This window comes from Schistocerca nitens, chromosome 4 (assembly GCF_023898315.1).
Source record: "Schistocerca nitens isolate TAMUIC-IGC-003100 chromosome 4, iqSchNite1.1, whole genome shotgun sequence".
In the NCBI taxonomy this organism is placed as follows: Eukaryota; Metazoa; Arthropoda; class Insecta; order Orthoptera; family Acrididae; genus Schistocerca; species Schistocerca nitens.
In genome coordinates, this window is record NC_064617.1 from 353,150,735 (window position 1) to 353,173,047 (window position 22,313).

The 22,313-nt window shown below is 38.0% G+C and overlaps 1 protein-coding gene across 1 annotated transcript in view; it reads left to right on the forward strand.

Moving 5' to 3' along the window:
- The first annotated feature begins 2,024 nt into the window (after nt 1-2,024).
- The window catches only part of LOC126251847 (RAB11-binding protein RELCH homolog), a 121,964-nt gene continuing 101,675 nt past the window's right edge, over nt 2,025-22,313 (forward strand). The window contains exons 1-3 of the mRNA XM_049952523.1: nt 2,025-2,435; nt 2,640-2,801; nt 2,876-3,042. Coding sequence (XP_049808480.1) covers nt 2,180-2,435; nt 2,640-2,801; nt 2,876-3,042 — 585 coding nt within the window. The 5' untranslated portion in view covers nt 2,025-2,179. The remainder of the gene's footprint in view (nt 2,436-2,639; nt 2,802-2,875; nt 3,043-22,313) is intronic.

The window sequence follows — 22,313 nt, forward strand, 5'->3', positions numbered from 1 at the left end:
GCAATTGTTGATAGGTGGATCTGCTCTCATTGTGCTCTGATTCATTCAGCAGCACAGATCTAGAATCGTTTGTTTATGTACATGGAAAGTTAGTGTCATGCCAAATTAATGGGCTTAATCTTCAACCTCGCAAATAAATAGTTTTGAAAGGGGCATAATGTTCTTAAACAGTGTGATAGGAATATCGTTCTAGTATTCAGAGACTCCTTATGATTATATATGTATTGAAACAGAGAGCATAAACTTGCTGAGATTCATATTATTGCAGAACACTCAGTGATGTAAATGTATTTTTTGTGTATGACAATAACTTTTTGCTTTTGTCTTTGCATAGAAATATTATTGCGAAATAGAGACTTGTTTGTCGCTTTAGAGATTTAAAACTACTATTGACCCTCATTAAAATATCATGTAAATATGAGAGCTTCGTATTGGTGCTATCATTGAGTAATGACAGTTCTGTATAGCAGTACAATGTATGGTCACAAAATTAAGTACTGTACCAGTAAAACAAATGTATATTTATAGCCCCTGTGCCTATTAGAACTTTGACTAACCGTAAAAACAAAAATAAAGCTGAACTGTTGAGGCAAAAACCTTAGTTTCTTATGTACCTTCAGTGCACTGTAGAGGACATAACAGTTTAGAAATAGTGTTCTTTGGAAAGCAGCATATATATTGTGGTGGCTGCAGTTGCCAGATATCTCAAAGTTACTCGTAATTTAATGCGACCTGGCAGGGCATCTCACATACTTGCATTAGACTTTTGTACAGAGACAGAAATATGTCTCGAAAAGATTTCAAAACCTGTTTTTACTCATTCGAAAATTATTTTTGAACAAAAAGTCGTCCTCACAAAGGCGTGTTCACATCTGTGCGCCTTGCAGCTAGTCACTGTGTGACTGTAGCTTGCACAACACGGAAGTAGAAGGGTCCATTGTGAACACAGGTGTGAATGGAAATACTCACATTCACATGTTGAGGAAGAGGCATGCAACCTACAACTTTGTCTCTACTTGCGTATGGGGCTAGCAAGGTTGCACGGTGACTAGGCGCAAGGTGTACAGGTGTAAACTTTCCTTAAGACAACACGTTAATAGCGGTTTTGATGTTACCAAACAATTCCTACGACATGCTCATTTCCATAACCACATCTGTGGGTCGGTGTTTTCTTCGTCACCGTCACTATAAGCTCTTCGGCTAAGAGTTGCGTAACTGCTGTAAAAATAACTTCACTTGTCGCCAACTTGAAAGTAGCGTAAGTAACAATTCCAATTCCGGCGTGCGGAAACGCTAACGTGCGTGTGAGGGTAGTGGTGGGGGATGCATGTTTAAGAAATTCATACCTATGGAAACCTGACTTAATGCGAACCGGCGCGGCATATCACATATATGTTTTTGTACAGAGCCAGAATATGGGTCAAAAAGATTTCAAAATTGATTTTACTCATTCTAACTGAACGTCGCCCTCGGCAAATAATTCCTTTATTAGCGTATTGGACATTCCCAAACATTTCCTACATCATGTCTATTTCCATAGATGACCAATATTTGTGGGTCCTTTTCATCTTCGTCAACTTCAATACAAACTCTTCTGTTAAAGAACTCGCAACTCCCCTTCAAATAACTCCACTTGTTGCTGATTTGAAAGTCATGTAAGTTTCGTTCCCGACTTCCGCGTGTGGTTGCATGCAAGGATAGCGGTGTAGGGGTGGGGATGCACTTTTAAGAAATTGATGCCTGAGGAAATCCGGCGTTAGCTAGGTAACTACCACAGCCGAATTTTCCATATGTACTGCATATTGTAGCAAACGAAACATCTAAATGAAAAATAATTGATGGTTGATTGTTCAGCTTTTTAAAAAATTCAAATAATTCTTTTAATTGTAACTTTTTATCGGATTTTGTTAACTGGCGAGCAATTATTGGACTGGTGAAGTGTCTCCAAACACGAATATTTGTGTTTCTCATGTTGGTATTTCGGAACTTGACAGTTGCATTGGTTGGCAGTCCAAAACATACAGGTGAGATGGTCGCAGATCATCTGTTTACCATCCACGCGCGCTGTGCGTTGTGAAATGGGTTCAAGTAAATCAGTTTGTGTGTTTATTGTAAGGTGTTTATAAGTGTTTCACAACAATGACGTGAGGCATCATAGTGTTTCGCTGCTGTTTAGAATATGGCAAATATATGTGGCGATGGTCTTGACCAGGATATGCACATGAACTGCGTTAAAGGAAACCCACACAATATAGAAATCAGTTATAGTGATATAGCAGTGAAGCTGCTAAAGGACAATTTATTTTTGACTGCGTTAGAATTGTATACGGAACTTCTTGAGGCTGGACGGGAAGTTACGAAACTGAAGGAATTTTTTTCGAACCCAGGAAACTTTGAACAGCAAGCTTACACAAAGCCTGACGTTGTAGAGATACGTGAGTAGTACTCAAAATATTTAATTGAAAAGTATTTCTTGTCGAAAGAAAAGTTTGTTACGCCTAACCATTGCTGAAGTATTATTTAATTACGCGGACACATGTCGTCTGCTTAGTGGCAGATGTCGCTGACAGCTGTTAAGAATTTCACTCGTGATGATTAATATGCTAAAACTTGAATCCAATTTTTATTTTTGCCCACAGGCAGGTCATCGAGTCAGGTAACTCTAGATTCTCTGGATATAGGGCGTTATTCAGAGGATGGCGAAAGGGGTGTCGATGAAAGAGTTGCAGTTCTCGAATTTGAACTGCGAAAGGCCAAGGAGACAATCAGTGCACTTAGAGCCAACTTGACGGTTGCTACAGGTTTGTTAACCGATTAAATAACTGAGTCAGGTGCAGAATTAGTACTTTGTAATAAACTAATTGCTTTCTTACAGAGTCTGAAGCAAACACGCCTGAGGGTTCTTCAGCTAACAGACAACTGCACAATGAACCCATTAAACCTCACGAGCAGAGAGCACTTAACTTCCTGTTGAATGAATATTTGTTAACATATGGGTATAAATTGACATCAATTACATTCTCTGACGAGAATGAAAACCAGGTGAGAAATTATTGATCATAATAGATACCCATTATGCCCTTTTTTCCCCTCTATTTCTTCTTCCCTCTGTGTCTGCTTCACTTCTGCTGTGTCCCAGCCAAAAATAGGATTTCAATACTATAGCTCATTATTTTTCCACCTGCTCTCTCTTCACCTTTCTCACTATCTTTGCCCTTCTCTCAGTGCCATTATTTTTTCCTAGCATTGGCTATGGGTCAAGAGAAATATTCGATACTTGTCGGCTTTGCCAGGTGATACAATGTTAATAGCGTCTGCGATGTCACCTTTTAGCATGTATTTTCACAATGTGGTTACTGTTTGGTGAAGCCAACAAATGTGAAAGCAAAAAGCTTCGTTGTGACAACACATTGGTCCGTAGCTTAGCCCACTTGGAAAAAAAAAAAACTATCATGTTACAGTCACCATGTTGTTTATGACATTTGTCTCATTTGTTATGTCACAGGTCATACCAAGAACTAATCGTGAATATTCCTCATTAGCCCAGACTCTTCTTTGAAGTTACGTAAGAACACTATGCACGACAGCATTTTAACATAGAACCTTCTGGCAGATTATGGGCTATGCTCCTGTCCAATGAGCTCTCCAACCTACCCTCACGGCTTCACTTCTGCTAGTACCTCTTCTTCACAAACTTTGCAGAAGCCCTGTGGCACACCAAGCTGGTGTAGCACTCCTGTAAGAAAGGGTATTGAAACAGCTCAGATAAGGCTTCCATAATGAGTCTTTCCTTTTACCGCCCACTTGAGTTAGAATATGGCACTCTGTTTTTACCCACCAGGAAGCTTCAAAGCAGCAGATACCCCTATTTGAGCATTGTTTCTATTGTTGACAGAAATAGTTCTCTAAGAATTACTTCCAATACGCCTTATCTCTAGTCTATCTGTATCACTTAAATAGGACATTGTAAGTAAGGTTCCTGCGGTATCACTGCTTAAAACATGTATTGATTATTACGGCAGCTTAGAAAGCGCAATATTAAATCAAACAGTGAAAAGTCCAGAATGTTATAACAATGATATGAAAAGGATAGATTGCTACTCACCACATAGAGGAGACACTTGAGTTGCAGATAGAAAAAAAAAAATCTCATGCCTTCTGCTGTACAACTACACCTAATTTTTTCCCCTTTTCTATGTCCCCCCTTCCTCCTCTATTGGCACAGCCTCCCAACTCTGCACCTGTCTGCAACATGGGCGTGCGTGCTGCCACAGCAGCACAACTTCCCCCACCCGTACCCAGCCATCCCTCCCTCTCCCTGTCACATGCCTCCTCTTTACCCCCACCATCCACTCTGAATTGCTGGTCACATCAGATCTAGGCACAGCCTAGGCCTATAGACAGTAGCATGTTCTCTCTCTCTCTCTCTCTCTCTCTCTCTCTCTAGTGTAGGGAAGCGGCATTAAAAAATTACGTCTTTCCGTTGTCTGTCTGCAAATCAGTGCTTCCTCCATGTAGTAAGTAGCAATCTATTCTTTTACTGTTATTAAAACCGAAAGTTGACAGACTGTCACACAGAAATGAAACTGGCCTTAAAATTGGGAACATAACATGTAGGGTCCTATTGTGAGCTTCCATGGAAATGTATCCAATAGGGGGCAATATTTTAAATTTGTTATTTTGATACAACTGATTCGTTTGGTTTGAAAATGTCTCGCACCTTGGAAGTGAATCTTCCAGGAAGCATGCATCACATATTGTATGTCAAATAATTGCTACTTTTAGCTTAATATTATTTGAAGGTTGATTACTTTGGTACCTAAAAGTAAGCATGCTTAGTATATGGGAAGTACATCTTGTATTACCAGTATAAATACGAATAACACCTTTGTAATTTAATTATACCCAGTATTTTGGAGTACAAGAAGATAGGAATTAAAGTGAGAAAATAAAGAAATTTTGTTCAAACGCCAATAATATTAGGTTGACCCTGAAAACCGAAATAGAAGAGAAATTGGACCATTTAAAGAATTCTGTTAGTCATTAACAAAAATAACCAGGAAAATGCCACTGATTAATACTCGTCAAAGTGGGGAAACGGGAAATCAAAAATGTGTTGCCTATGAAACATCACATCTGATTATGCTAATGACTTTATTGCATCATTTTCATGCCTTCTATTTTTTTAACTTTACTGAATTAATTAAAGTTCAGTAAAATGTCTTTTGAAAATTGCATTCTTTGAGGTCTTTTGCCTGAAGTGTGACTCAGGCTAGTATTCTGAGACCTCCCAAAACAAACTCAGATTGGATGCTACAGCTGACACTCAGAAGCCTGTCTCTCCATTTTGGCACACTGTGCAGCTGGACAGCAGAAGTCATAATTCTATGAATGCATGTGCACTATGTTGCACCCCATGGTTTGAGATGGTCACAAATCCTGGAGTGGTCCCAGAAAGCTGTGATAGATCATTTTTACTATAAACCGATGGTAAACTACTTTTGATTAAGTTGTGACATGGGACAAGGGGATGTACTTGTGTGGATGGCAGACAGGTGATGAGCAGGGATACTGCAGCTATGTATACTCTGTACTGAGAATAGAATTGGACTCCGTGTGGAATGACCAATCTGTGCAGCTTGACAAGTGCTGTGTGAGGAAGGGACAGGGAATAGAGTGGGTACTCTGATCTGGAAATGTTATGTAGGGCTAAATGTTCATATCCAACTTGACTGCAGGACATTGATTAAACCATCACCACACTGTGGAAAAGACATAATTTCCCATGTATACAGGGATCACATAGAAAATAAAATAAAAATAATTATAATTAAACTAACTGACTATTTCCCATCACAGTTCACAGTGCTAGAGCTAGAGTTCATTACAATTATAGATGATAGCATCTGGAAAAATGTAAGAATTGTGTGATGAATAAAGTCTGTACCCCAGAATCAATGGGACAAGTGTCCCCTCTCGCCATTCCCCCACTCTTACTGCATACCCCCCCCCCCTTACTGTGGTCTTAGAATGGTTGATACTGTTGGTATCCATGTGATGCATAGGCTTTCTTAACCTACAATACAGAGGAAATTTGGTGAAATGAAAATCCTCAAAAGTAAAAGATCATAAGGCATTGTTGATATCGCAAACGTGAAACCAAAAAGTTGTGAACTCATAAAATCGAAGGTTCTCTGTCATGCATGTAATTAATTCAGGGTATTTTCAGGCCAAATTAAAATATGTTATTGTTAGTCCTTTATAAGGAAGGTTGTTGTTGTTGTTGTTGTTGTTGTTGTTGTTGTTGTTGTGGTGGTCTTCATTCCTGAGACTGGTTTGATGCAGCTCTCCATGCTAATCTATCCTGTGCAAGCTTCTTCATCTCCCAGTACCTACTGCAACCTACATCCTTCTGAATCTGCTTAGTGTATTCATCTCTTGGTCTCCCTCTATGATTTTTACCCTCCACGCTGCCCTCCAATACTAAATTGGTGATCCCTTGATGCCTCAGAACATGTCCTAGTCAAGTTGTGCCACAAACTTCTCTTCTCCCCAATCCTATTCAATACCTCCTCATTAGTTACGTGATCTACCCACCTAATCTTCAACATTCTTCTGTAGCACCACATTTCGAAAGCTTCTATTCTCTTCTTGTCCAAACTATTTATTGTCCATGTTTCACTTCCATACATGGCTACACTCCATACAAATACTTTCAGAAACGACTTCCTGACACTTAAATCTATACTCTATGTTAACAAATTTCTCTTCTTCAGAAACAATTTCCTTGCCATGGCCAGTCTACATTTGATATCCTCTCTACTTCGACCATCATCAGTTATTTTGCTCCCCAAATAGCAAAACTCATTTACTACTTTAAGTTGCTCATTTCCTAATCTAATTCCCTCAGCATCACCCGACTTAATTCGACTACATTCCAATATCCTCGTTTTACTTTTGTTGATGTTCATGTTATATCCTCCTTTCAAGACACTGTCCATTCCGTTCAACTGCTCTTCCAAGTCCTTTGCTGTCTCTGACAGAATTACAATGTCATCGGCGAACCTGAAAGTTTTTATTTCTTCTCCCTGAATTTTAATACCTACTCCAAATTCTTCTTTTGTTTCCTTTACTGCTTGCTCAATATACAGATTGAATAACATCGGGGACAGGCTACAACCCTGTCTCACTCCCTTCCCAACCACTGCTTCCCTTTCATGCTCCTCGACTCTTATAACTGCCACCTGGTTTCTGTACAAATTGTAAATAGCCTTTCGCTCCCTGTATTTTACCCCTGCCACCTTTAGAATTTGAAAGAGAGTATTCCAGTCAACATTGTCAAAAGCTTTCTCTAAGTCTACAAATACTTGAAACATAGGTTTGCCTTTCCTTAATCTTTCTTCTAAGATAAGTCGTAAGGTCAGTATTGCCTCATGTGTTCCAACATTTCTGCGGAATCCAAACTGATCTTCGCCGAGGTCAGCTTCTACCAGTTTTTCCATTTGTCTGTAAAGAATTCACGTTAGTATTTTGCTGCTGTGACTTATTAAACTGATAGTTCGGTAATTTTCACATCTGTCAATACCTGCTTTCTTCGGGATTGGAATTATTATATTCTTCTTGAAGTCTGAGGGTATTTCACCTGTCTCGTACATCTTGCTCACCAGATGGTAGAGTTTTGTATAGACCCTCTATATACTCCTTCCATCTTTCTGCTTTCCCCTCTTTGCTTAGAACTGGGTTCTCTGAGCTCTTGATATTCATACAAGTGGCTCTCTTTTCTCCAAAGGTCTCTTTAATTTTCCTGTAGGCTGTATCTATCTTACCCCTAGTGAGATAAGCCTCTACATCCTTACATTTGTCCTCTAGCCATGCCTGCTTAGCCATTTTGCACTTCCTGTCGATCTCATTTTTGAGATGTTTGTATTCCTTTTTGCCTGCTTCATTTACTGCATTTTTATATTTTCTCCTTTCATCAATTAAATTCAATGTTTCTTCTGTTACCCAAGGATTTCTAATAGCCCTCGTCTTTTTACCTACTTGATCCTCTGCTGCCTTAACTACTTCATCCCTCAGAGCTACCCATTCGTCTTCTACTGTATTTCTTTCCCCCATTCCTGTCAATTGTTCCCTTATACTGTCCCTGAAACTCTGTACAACCTCTGGTTTAGTCAGTTTATCCAGGTTCCATCTCCTTAAATTGCCACCTTTTTGCAATTTCTTCAGTTTTAATCTACAGTTCATAACCAATAGATTGTGGTCGGAGTCCACATCTGCCCCTGGAAATGTCCTACAATTTAAAACCTGGTTCCTAAATCTCTGTCTTACCATTATATAATTTATCTGATACCTTTTAGTATCTCCAGGATTCTTCCATGTATAGAACCTTCTTTTATGATTCTTGAACCAAGTGTTAGCTATGATTAAGTTATGCTCTGTGCAAAATTCTAACAGACGGCTTCCTCTTTCGTTCCTTAGCCCCAATCCATATTCACCTACTATGTTTCCTTCTCTCCCTTTTCCTACTGTCGAATTCCAGTCACCCATGACTATTAAATTTTCATCTCCCTTCACTACCTGAATAATTTCTTTTATCTCATCATACATTTGTTCAATTTCTTCGTCATCTGCAGAGCTAGTTGGCATATAAACTTGTACTACTGTAGTAGGCATGGGCTTTGTGCCTATATTGGTCACAATAATACGTTCACTATGATGTTTGTAGTAGCTTACCCACACTCCTATTTTTTTATTCATTATTAAACCTACTCCTGCATTACCCCTATTTGATTTTGTATTTATAACCCTGTAATCACCTGACCAGAAGTCTTGTTCCTCCTGCCACCAAACTTCACTAATTCCCACTATATCTAACTTTAACCTATCCATTTCCCTTTTTAAATTTTCTAACCTACCTGCCCGATTAAGGGATCTGACATTTCACACACTCTGATCCGTAGAATGCCAGTTTTCTTTCTCCTGATAACAACGTCCTCTTGAGTAGTCCCCGCCCAGAGATCCGAATGGGGGACTATTTTACCTCCGGAATATTTTACCCAAGAGGTCGCCATCATCATTTAACCATACAGTAAAGCTGCATGCCCTCGGGAAAAATTACGGGTGTAGTTTCCCCTTGCTTTCAGCCGTTCGCAGTACCACAACAGCAACGCCGTTTTGGTTAATGTTACAAGGCCAGATCAGTCAATCATCCAGACTGTTGCCCCTGCAACTACTGAAAAGGCTGCTGCCCCTCTTCAGGAACCACACGTTTGTCTGGCCTCTCAGCAGATACCCCTCCGTTGTGGTTGCACCTACGGTACGGCTATCTGTATCGTTGAGGCACGCAAGCCTCCACATCAACGGCAAGGTCCATGGTTCATGGGGGGAAGGTAACTCCACAAATGTTGATAACTACAGACAATCTCACTCCGTAAATAATTCTGCAGACTATTTGAGAAGGTAATGTACTTATGGAAGGTAATTGCCGCATATTCTAATGGGATACTTACTATAAAACATATTATCGCACACTCTGCAGCTTTGCCTTAAAGGATAGCCAGTTCGTGATAAGCTCCTCGACAGACTGTTTCGCATTCGTTTGCATGCCATCATAGTCCATCACTTCTCATCACCCTATTCCACTAATATGATTCTATATGCATCCTTTAAGACTGGATACCTAACTGAAGTTCCTGTGCAGTTTGTAATTTCAAAGCTGTTTGCCTTTGATCTCAGTGGTGTGAAACTTTGTGATTGCTGTAGTGTGCTGTTTTTCATTCTGTGTTTGTGATGCAAGTTAATGCTGTGTTTTGGATATCATACCTTGAATGTCTGCGATGTCCAGTTTGTGAAGTGTAATGTGCACATCCCATAGAAACTTGATCTCTACACCTCGTGGACACTCATTTTCTGTCGCCCTCCTGATGCCCATGGTGAGTCATTAGCAGCTAATATTTTTCTTGTCATAATTGTTAACACAACACTTTCAAATGAGTCTTATTAAAGACTGGACTTATGACCTGGCACTTAAGGGGGTTCCTTGTTGGAGTCTAGATTTCAAAGGGCTACTCTACAGAAGCATCTGTTTATACTTTTACTAAGCATATAACAAAAGTTTTGAATGATAAAATGTGACTAGTTAGGATCTTCTGCTATGTATCATAAGCATTTGATTCTGTCAATTGTAAAATTCTATTAGATAAATTAAGCTTTTGTGTGATATATGGTTCAGCACATGCCTGGTTTAGTTCTTATTGAAGGAACTGTATTCAGATAATTAAAGATGGATATTAGAGTAATACAAATAGGGACTCCAAATCGTGTACATTTTGAAAAATAAAACTTATGTTCAACATTGTTCAGCATTGGCTTATTACTGTTCTTGCTTTTTGTTACTGATCTACCTTTTTATTTGAATCGGAAGGCAGAATTGGTCCTCTTTGCAGGTTATATAGGCCTAAGCATTATTTTCAGTCAGAAAAAGAAGCATCCACAGGGAAAATAGAAAGATATTTTTGTTAAAACTCTTAAATGGTTGTCAACAGTGGATTCATTTTAAACATTGGTAGAAACACACTTTCCTGTTAGTATAGTGTACCAGTAAAACCAATAGAGTAGAAAGTTTGAAGTTATTGGGTACTTTTATTAATGGAAAAAAAAAAAAAAGGTGGTGGAGTTGGTAAAGCTTTTAGGTTTAATTACTTGTTTCATAAGAATAATAGCCAATTTTGGGGATGTAGGAATCAATAATTTAATATATTTTGAATATTTTGATTTCCTATGGATTAATAATCTATGACAACTTCTTATCTAGGCAAAGTAATTCAGTTCACAAAACAACAGAACAAGCTTTGTGTGTGTGGTTTACACATGTACATCTTGCAGGCATTATGTTTATGCAATTGGTAAAATTGCTGCGAAGTTTTTTGCTGTGACATCCATGTGTAAAATCAGGTTTTAAGTCTGCAAAGAACTTGATTTCAAAGGAATCAGTGATGCTGTAGGCCGTCTCCATTCTATGGATGCCTCAAAATTCTAGCTCTGGGGTGGGTTACACTCTCTTCACTGTCCATTTTGAATGCAAATCCTACTGCTGATTACATCACCCCAGTATTTATAATCTCTCACATTGCTGTATGACACAAACTCCTGACTGTCAGTCAGCTTCTCACGAAGACTATGGTGAAAATGTTCAAAACTGTTAGTTTTAACTGGGACCTGTTGTGGCTTGAGCACCAAGAAAATTTTATGAACTGAAAATATTAACTGCAGCTCTTAAGTATATTTTTTCACTGCTAGGATTTTTTCCCAGCAATCTATTGTAGTTTCAGAGTAATGAATATATTCTCTAGTAAAATGTTAGAAAAATAATTATCATTATTTCCTTCTAAGGAATGTCATCTTGGCACAGAAAGGAGTGAAATACTCTGCTAAAACCTTGATTGCACTCCCAACCAACCCCCCATGAAAATAAGATTTCACTTACAGCTGAAGTGTTATCAGAAGTAGATTAAGGTTGCACTTAACAATTCTGGCTGTACCATAGAGGAAGTAGTAACTTGCAAACCAGCCTGTAACCACACAAACTTTTTTTTCTATTCTTTTTTTCCCCATCATTTGTTTGACTGACACATTCCACATTGTGACATTTTTCATAAATGTGTATAAAGAAGATGATTTTTAAAGATGACTCAAAAATTGTGATGTCTGCTGATGATATAAGCATAATAATCAATCTTACCTGATACAGCTTATATGAAAGCTGAAAAGGTCTACAAATGCTTCATAACAAAGAGTTTCAATCTTAATCGCACAAAAATTCATATTATGAAATTTCGAACAAGCAAAAATAACTTGCTATCAGCAGGGTTCGACATTAATGGTCACATACTAATGCAAAAGTGTGTGTAAATTTTCTTGGGATCCAGTTGGCAACATGATAAATTTCAGTCATATACACTGTCTGACAAAAAAAGCAGTGCACACAGAGTATAGTCAGATGTCAATGAAACTTTGTACACATACACACCGTCAGCGAATATGTAAATGATTACAGTTACAATTCTCTGTGACAGGTAGAACGATGACCAGAGTGCATTGGCATTGTTCATGTTTAGTGTTGTTACCAGGCATAGTGCATGTAAGAGGTGTGAACAGTGTCAGATGTTGAATGATAACTGTAAAGGACATGGAGATGCCACACACGTGTGTGAGACAGCATCATCCACTCCTCACAGAGTTGGAAAGTGGCCTTATCGTGGGTCACCATTTGGCCAGCTTGTCAGATAGTGCAATATCCAGATTTGTGGGACATTTGAATGTGACAGTGGCCCAGTGTTGGACTGCATGGGAACATGAGGGCAATCATTCATGTCATCAGAGTTTCACTCCACCTAGTCTCACCATACTGTGCACCAAGTACATTGTAACCCCTTCACATATTTAGCTACCACCTGTGAGTAACAGACCCCCTGCAATGTTATCTGTCATCCCACACCATCTGTTGGAGACTAGATGCAGCTGGTTTAGGGAATTTTCATCCCATGCATTTCCTGCAGTTAACCCCATAATACAAACGGTTATGTTTGGAGTGGTACTGTGACCCAAGAAGCATGGATTGCTAATAAACTGCGTAGTATGTTCAATTATGAATCAGTTTTACACTACCTTGAAATGACCATTGTGGGTGACCTAGGAAAAGTCCAATTCTTCTAAAGGTTTTTGAGAGGCACTGTGATCTCACTCCTTGTGTCACAATGTGGGGAGCCATTGGTATGACTTTAGGTAGTGATTGAGGAATCTCTATGGCACAGTCCATGTGATGTTGAGATACTCTCATGACCAACAATATCTCCAGATCTTTCACCAATAGAACATGTGTGGAACCAGCTGGGACGTAAACACCCTCTCTGTGCCAGTATCCAGCATATCGTGGGCCGTTTACAACTTTTTGGGCCAACTTGTCTCAGGAGAGGTACAACAGCTTTATGATACCCTTTCCAACTGAAACAGTACATGTATCTAGGCCAGATGTAGTGTAATGTCATACTGATAATTGAAATCATATTGCCAAGTTCTTTGCAAATTTGATTCAACCTGTGAAGTTTCATTTCATGTTCCTCTCTCTTTCTGGGCTCTTTATATTTTTTGTCAGGCAGTGTACAATCAAGAAGCTTGGTTTGACATGTTGTGTTCTTAGATTGATTTATCATTACATTGACCTGAAGTCATGCAAAATTATTTATTCAGCAGAAGTGAGTCATAAGAATATTGTGTATTGTAGTTAACAACAGACACTTTGCAGAGGTACCTTGGATTCTTATGCTCACTCCCCAGTATCTTTAATCCCTAATCGTTTGTTGTTGCTAGTGATAAAAATCCATTTGAGCTGAATTTTAATGTACACACTCACCACACAAGACACACAATAATTTTCATGTAGACTTTGCAACCTTGTCTGGGGCCAAAGTGCAGTTACATAAAAAGTTAAGATTAAATGTTTGTGACAAGCTACCATCCAGTACAAAGTGACAAATTGAATCCCTTCAAAATCGAAAAAAAAAGTGCATAGGTTAGCAGCTCACCCTTCTACAGATTAATTTATTTTCTTGAGTCAAGGATTAAAAATAATTCTTTTGGCAACCTAGCAAGCAGTAGCGTTCATCTTAAAGCTGAATGACAAGTGGTAGAGTACTGTGAATAACTCTTTTGTTAGAAGTATAGGAACTGTTCTCTTTGTTAAATGCTGATGGATTCAAATAGTAAGCTATCACTAGAACAACATCAGAACTTCTTTCGGAGTAGTGGCTTTTGTGTCACTTTACAAGATGACACTTAGCTGGAAGGGTATTGTGTTACTGAACAAAGGGTGTTCAGTTAGTAACACAATGCATTTTCTCTCTCTGTCAATTTCGGTTGAAAAAAATGTGGAATTTATTGTGGGACATTGTGGAATATTCCTGCTCCACCTCCTGTATTTTCATGAAGTTCTGATTGATGGCAATGCTATAAAAAGCCTTCAAAATGTCATTTGTAATGGAGGTGCGTTCTAAACAGGCAGCTGTCATTGGGTTTCTTTTGGCAGAAAACACAGATAGTCATAGCGACTTGCAGAATGTCTACAGAGACCTGGCAGTGAACAAAAGTATGGTGAGTCATTGGCCAAAACGTCTTTAATCAGTGCAACAAGGTCTTGCAATCCTGCCTAATGTCCCATGTGCATGCCAGCTGCAGAATGCTGTGACTCCTGCAATGTTGCAACACGCACTCTCGTTTGAGGTGATCAATGGATCACAAACAAACACCTCCTACCGAATTGGATATCTGTTGTTAATGCTGATATATTTGTCCACTAGTTGGGATACTAAAAGGTTTGTGTCCACTGGGTTTCTCTCTGCTTAATAGAAGATCATAAAGAGCTATGAAGGACCATCTGTGCGGAATTCCTTGCGTGTTAGGAGGCTGGTTGTGACAATTTTTGTGTGGAAGGTAGTCAAATGTGATGAAACGTGAGTTCATAACTTCGAACCAGAATCAAAATTGCAATCCATGAAGTGGCACCACACCACCCATCCTCAGAAGAAAAAGTTCAAAGCCACACTCTCAGCCAGTAAAGTCAGGATGACCTCTCTTCTGGGCCTTGGAAGAGAATATTCTGTTTGATGTCCTCCCTCATGGGTCAACAATCAACTGTGAAATGTATCTTGCTACCTCTCGCCTCTTCTGACTTCCATCTGTTTGGACCAATGAAGGATGCAGTCGATGGGAAACAGTACATGTACAATGGGGAGGTTATTGATCCAGCACAACATGATTCCAGCATTGACTAATAGTGCCATGAGAGCATACACCTGCCAGTAAGGTGTTGTAAAGCCATCAAATTAAATGGAGATTATGTTGAAAAGTAGAGTTTTGTAGGCAAAAGAGTGGGGAATAATATGGTGTATTGTAATCCTGAATAAAACCAATATGCTTTCAGAAAAAAATTGTTGCATTACTCATTGAATGCCCCTTGTATACCTTGTATACCTTGTTCCATATCCCTGAAGGTTCTCCTTCTGAATGGACTCTGCAGAACATGACTGAATGAATTGGTTCCTCAGATGAATTTCTGTTATGTTGGGTTTGTAGATTACTTTGTAGTGGCTGCTCAGTTTTTTGTGTAGGAGGTGGTACATGAACTTATCTTCTATTTTGGATTTTCAAAATTGAAAATAATGTTATTGGATCAAAAATTTATCTAAAGTGCATTTAGAGAACTATTTCTAATAGTAGGAAGGCTGTAATGATTTGTTCTGTGGTACTTTGACTTCATTAAGAGCTACATCAAACATCTATTGCTGTATACAAAATAAATAACATAATACAGTCTGTATCAGTTTAATCTCACTTCACTGCAATAATAGCGAACTGATAATGGAAGCTCATGGCTATGGGAAGTCAGGAGCCTTTCATATCGCTGCCATTATAATACTAGGCAATCTAACAACCCAAAAATCCGGCAAATTTTACTCTGGATAACAGTGCATTTGATGACCAAGGAAACCTAAGTAATTAGTGTGTCTATACAGAGGGAATGTTAACACCATTACAGAATACTGACCAACTGTAATTGAAGGGCATTTCCTGTGTTCCCCGACTACTTTGGAACACGCCAAAGCTTTTGAAGTTTAAATATCTTCATTGCAGTTTCAAGCACCATGTCTTTATAATTTTGAGAACTGCAGAGTGACGACAGAGGGCCAACATCTTTTAACAACTGCTTAGACCAATTAATAGAAGATAACTCTAGAATGAGTTTGTCTTTGCAGAAGGCAGGAATTGCCAACATTATTAAGGCTATTCCACTAGAATGAAAAGTTAATACAATATTATGAGCAGGATAGATAGCTACTCACCACAGAGCAGAGATGTCGAGTCACATAAAAGCACAACAAAAAGACTGTGTGTGTGTGTGTGTGTGTGTGTGTGTGTGTGTGTGTGTGTGTTTTCATTGTGCCAGCCTGTGAATCAGCATGTCTGCTATATGCTGAGTAGCAATCTGTCCTTTCCTTAATATTGTGTTATACCATCCTGGATTTTTCGTGGATATCTGATTGTATTTGTATATAAGTTTTTGGCAGTTGACTGTAAAAAATTGAAGACTTCTCAGGCATACAGCATTCATTGGGACTGCTTGGGCATTATTTCATAAAGCAAAGCCCATCCAAATGGTTAACGCTGGAAACAGATGCCGAGAGAATGATACAGCAATGGGACGGTGTCAAAAGATATTACTTACATTTTATTCCAACTGAGATGTCTACTCCAGCTCCCAACAGTAGATACAGGCAAATTTATCAGCTTCTGAAGAAACCCACAATGGAAGCTGCATTGACATTTGTCTCCTCCCCTGCAAACATTTTTACCCAATTGACTGGAACATTCTAGAAAAAGGAGCCACTGAACATTTGCTTCACTGTGAAATAAAGACTTTTCAGGTGTGTTAGGAAGAATTTGTAAACCATTAGTATTGAAGACTTATGAACACTCAGAGGATATTTTACAGGAATGCAATTTACTGCCTGTAAAAGACATGCTTTAAGGTGGTGGTGATATAGCAACTCTCCTCCACGTTTCTACAAAGTAGTAATGTACTGCTTGACACAGTCACGTCAATTAAATTTGCAGGCCTAATGTTTCAAAGTGATATGAAATGGAACAAGCATATAAGGATGGTAGAGGGGAAGGCAAATTGTAGACTTCAGTTTATTGGAAGAATTTTGGGGAAGTATGCCTTATCTATAACGAAGGCAACAATAGAACACTAGTGTGACCCTTTCTTGAATGCTGCTAGAGTGTTTGGGAACCTCATCAGGTTGTATTAAAGGAAAATATTGAAGAGATTCAGAAGTGTGCTGCTAGTTGGGCACTGGTAAGTTCGATCACCACACGAGTATTGTAGAGGTGCTTTGTGAACTCTAGGAGGAATCTGTGTAGGAAAGACTACTTTCTTTTTGTAGAACATTATTGAGAAAATTTAGAGAACTAGTATTTGAAGCTGACTGCTGAATGAATATAGTGCCAACAATGTACGCTTCATGTAAGGCAGGAGGCATATAGACAGTTATTTCTCTGTTGGTGTATTTGCATGTGGAAAGGGAAAGGAAATATAGAGTAGTCGTGCAAGTTACCCTCTGCTATGCACCAGAGTATGTAGGTGCAGATCTAGAAAGAACCACCTTCAGTCTTTTATGTATGTTAAGAAGTATTTTAATGAGGCCTGTAAATATGGCCTCCTTAAAGCCAACCTGGCAGGGTAAAGGATTCTGCAAAATTTCTGGTGTCTTCACCTGGGTAACATAACATAAACAGAAAGTTTCAGTGATACTGTAAGGATTGGAAAAGCATTACCACTGGAAATCAGTTGGAAACCAACATAAGTTCAGGTACTATACATACTCCAGTTGACAGTTATTGGAACCAATTCATCAGCATTAAATGTATGACAGGTGAACCAAAATATCCCCAGAGAAGTAAACTGGTGAAAGCAACTCTAGCTCTGTATCAAAGGAATGCTGGTGTTGAAAGATTTGTTTTTCATCAAGAACATATCTTACAGAGGACTGGGAATCCGTAAAAAAAAAAAAAAAAAAAAAAAAAAAAAAAAAAAAAAAAAAAAAACAACTACTCTCCATGCAGATACGACAGTAATACACAATGAAAGGGTGTGACAACAAACGAGAAAAAGTGCACATGACAAAAGAGCTGCTTTTTTTTTTTTTTTTTTTTTTCAGTGAATGTGCATACAAGAAAACCAGAATTGCCTCTGTAATGGAAGAAAAGGAAAAACAAAACTATGAAGAGGAAAAGAGAGAAGCAGAGGCAGAAGAAAGTCAACACAAAACTTGAATTGGAGAAAAAGGAGATTTCATCATGTGAAGAAATACTTAAATAAAAGACCACTGAAACAGAAAAACTTTATGGCAGCTGAAAGCTGGCATCTGAAGCTAATGAAAGACTTAAGGTTTCCTTACAGAAGGAAGACTTTCAAGAAATGAGACTTGCCTGGTGCGTGGTGACAGGTGCTCTTCAGGTCATGAAAGAAAGTCTGAATAAGAAACAAGAGGCAGATGCTCTCCACTCTAGAGCTGATAAGTGAAAAATTGCTTTAATAACATAATTTTTTAACAAAAAATCAAAGAATTAATTTTGAAGGACATTTTGTCACATCTTAAATAAACTTGTTCACTTTTTTGCTAAATTTTATCACTTTTATCAACTTTTTCACATCTAAAAACTGTTGGCAGTCCTGTAGAATGTCACATTAGACCAAACTACTGACATCAAATCCAGCATAAGCGAACTGCAACTTTTATCCTCACAATAAGCTAACTCTTGCATATCCATCTTTGTTATGGACAGGAAGATAATGAAACTTCCTGGCAGATTAAAACTGTGTGCCCGACCGAGACTCGAACTCGGGACCTTTGCCTTCCGCGAAAGGCAAAGGTCCCGAGTTCGAGTCTCGGTCGGGCACACAGTTTTAATCTGCCAGGAAGTTTCATATCCGCGCACACTCCGCTGCAGAGTGAAAATCTCATTCAGGAAGATAATGGATGGAGGATCAGAGACTTTCTGGGTTCACAAATATTATACAAGAAACTGAATAGAGACTACACAGTTTGTCAGGATAGCTCTCTTCTGTGGTATCTGCTGTGTAACAAGTGTTACTTAACTTTTTCCATCTAATTTACAGCACCCTTATGACAGGAAAACTCAAATAATACTTGGTATTCTACATAGGAATTTGAAATGTCGGTTGAGCAGAACGTTTCATGTCTACACACAGGAAGCAGAACCTGTCCTCTCTAGAGTCTTGCAACTTATGAGGATTGCATTGTCAAGATGCTATTAAAAGATGGCATGGGACTTGACAATACCATTTTCTCTGATGCCAGCAAATAGTGCAGATACCGTCTAAAGCAAATATTCTGTGTGGAGTGGTGAATCCTATGAACAGAAAGCTATGAAATGTCAGTATACCATGATAATTACCAATTCTTTCAAGTGGCACAGAGGAGGGGAAAAAAAAAGAAAAACACTGGAATTGATTCCTAGAAAATATCAATGTGGTACAAGAATGTTGATGATACATTCATTACATGAAGGCATAGTAAACAGCAGTTAGTGAGTTCTTCCATACTATCCATTAAAGCATGCAGTTTGAGAGACAAAATTTGTCCTTATTCTTCCTTTGTATTTTAAATATGATGATTGAGGTATTTCATGGCTACTATGGTCACTTTAAGTTACAGTATGCCAACTTATGCATTATTCAACATATTGACTTTCAAGTGGAATAACATAATATTAAGTGGGTATATTAATTTCAGTTTTGTAGAGCATACCTCTTCTAGAGTTTACATGGGGTCCATTGCCATTTCACATAATCTAGCTCCCCTCCTACAGTTTGTGACGAGTTATGGGAACCAGCAAATCTGCTGTTGATAACACTTTTAGTAAAAGCATGGAGAATGCAGAATAGTAGAGATATCCTATAATTAATAACCTCTCAAATCAGCATGGCCAACTGTTGATGTTCAATATCGATGCATAAATAAAAATGATTGAAAAATTATAAGGATAGTAAATGAGAAAGGAATTGAGGAAATTGAGAAGAATTTGCAAAAATAAAGACTGTTAAGATGTGCAACTCCCCCGGTATAAATGAAAATAGTAGTACAATATTTTGAAAACAGTTTTCCTTAGAAATCAACTGATGGAAGCAGATAAAGTGCGTCTAAACCCTGTGTTACAAGTGGAATCAGAATATCATGACTAACTAAGAGATGACTGGCATCAAGAGAGACAGAGGAGAACATAGTTAAATCTGATTACAAACTGTATTTTAAAATTCTAAGTAAAGTCATCAGAACATCAAAATACATATAGGCCTACATTCAAGAAAAAAATAAACTTCTCCAGCAACAAATAAAAACTATTTGGAACGTGGTGAAAAATGACAGAGCAAAAATCAAGGAAATGATGGAATGTCTGTAACGGTAGATAGTGAACTGATCAAAGGTAACCCTGAATGTGCAGAAACTTTTAATAACTTCTTTGGTAAGTAGCAGATAACTTAGATTTGAACATTTATGACACTGCATACATTTCATAGGAAAAGCCTTCAAAAACATGTTTGACAAAATACACACGACACGCGCGCGAACGCAGCTGACACACACAACTGCAGCCTCAGGCAACTGAAACCACACTGCTCAGTTGCCTGAGACTGCAGTTGTTTTTTTTGTGTGTGTGTGTGTGTGTGTGTGTGTGTGTGTGTGTGTGTGTGTGTGTGTCTTTTTATTGTGCCTATCTGTGACTCATCATCTCTGCTATATGATGAGTGGCAACTTTCCTTTTCATAATATTGTTACATTCCATCCTGGATTTTCCATTGTTTAATTTTTGACAAAACTCACCTTCATCCGGCATCTCCAAAATAAGTTTTCAGTATTATCAACTTGTAAAAATTAATGTTCATGTGGATAAGATGAAATCAGTAGCAAACTAATGAAATATCATTCAGCTGAACTTAGTGATTTTTGAGTTACTTGGGTAATGAATCTTTTTGCAGTGGTATTTTCCCAGAAACATTTTAATGTGCTGCTATCAAGCCACTTCAGAAAATGAAATAGATTTTACACACTTAGTACAGGAAAAAAATACTGAGTAGCAAACACTTTGGATTTGAAAAATTACTCTCAACTGAGAAGACCGTATTTATCTCGATAGATGATATACTAGAGTCAACAAAACAAAAATTACTGCCACTGGAAATATTTGTGACTTGGCTAAGGCTTTGGGTTGTGTGAACTGTGAAATCCTAATGTGAGTGAAAATGTTATGAAGCAGGAGGCACCTGAATGACAGAAAGCAGTGCGTTTCAGTTCTGTGCCAGTCACATATTGATACACAATCAGAATTTGAAACAACCAGATATGATGTACCGCAGGTTGGATTTTGGGTCCTCGGTTATTTCTGATCTACATAAATTATCTTATCACCTGCAGTTTCAAAACGTGCAAATTTTGAATTTTTTTGCAGAAGATGAAAGTACAGATATAAAAATAGTACCAATCCCCCTACCGAAAAGGCAAGTAATGAAATGTTTAAACATTGACAGATAGTTCAAAGTAAACTGATTATCATTGAATTTTGGCAAAACTCTGTAAATAGTTTCTAGTACTTCTCACAGAACTCCACAAGCTACCAAAATAAATTTATTAAATAATGAAATAAAAGAAATGGAAAGTTAAGTTTTTTGGAATACAGGTAGATCACAACCTTACTGGAAACCAGGCTGTCTAGCATTAACGAAGTGTCTTGGTTCAGCTATGTTTGCTTACACACGATTACTGCTAAAAGAAATTTAAAAATGTAAAAACTAGTTTATTTTTGTAATTACATTCACAGATGAGTTTTCTGGGGAAATTACAGTTAGGGGCTAGTATTTTCAGAATGCAGAAGCATGTTATAAGAATTACATATGGTGTTAATTCAAGAACATTCTGCAGAGACCTTGTAAAAAAGTGTGTATTTTGAGAACTGATTCATAATACATTTATTCATTAATGTCTTTTGTCATTACTTATTTTTCTCTCTTCAAAAATAATTAAAAATAGTGAACAATATGAACATAACCTTAGGACCAGAAACAACATTAGTACAGAAAGGTGTCAGACAGACAGCACATTGTTGCCTGAATAATGTAATGGAGTTTAAGACTGAATTAAAGAACTATGCATTGGGAAATGACCACTACTCCATTGAAGAGTATCTTCAAAGAAACTCCCAAATTTAAAATAATTTAGTGTCATTTAATTGCTTTGCCATTAAATTAAATGTAAATCTTGGCAATTAATCTCCTTGGGATTGACAGAGTATACTAATGTAATGTTAAGTAAATAATTTAGGAGTAAAGGAGAACGCTCATCACTTAATGTTGTTTAAAACAATCCTCATATTTGCTTTATCCCCAGAGAAACCTTGAACCCTACAGTTCAGATAATTTTTTTGAGCATAATCTATTATTTTGATGGGTCTAGAGCTTTCTCACATTCAAAGTTAATCTAATGGCTATTGCTAATGTGAACTGTATTCACACGCATATCTTGTATTTTCCTATTCATACCTCAGGCTTTTCTATTCAAGTTTACGGGAGACTTATAACCCCCTTCCACCAAATGTCTGTTCTTGGGCTCTCACAGAGAACAATTTTGGCAGAAGAAATATCAATATTGAGAAATTCAGTTTCCTGTTCTTATCAGCTT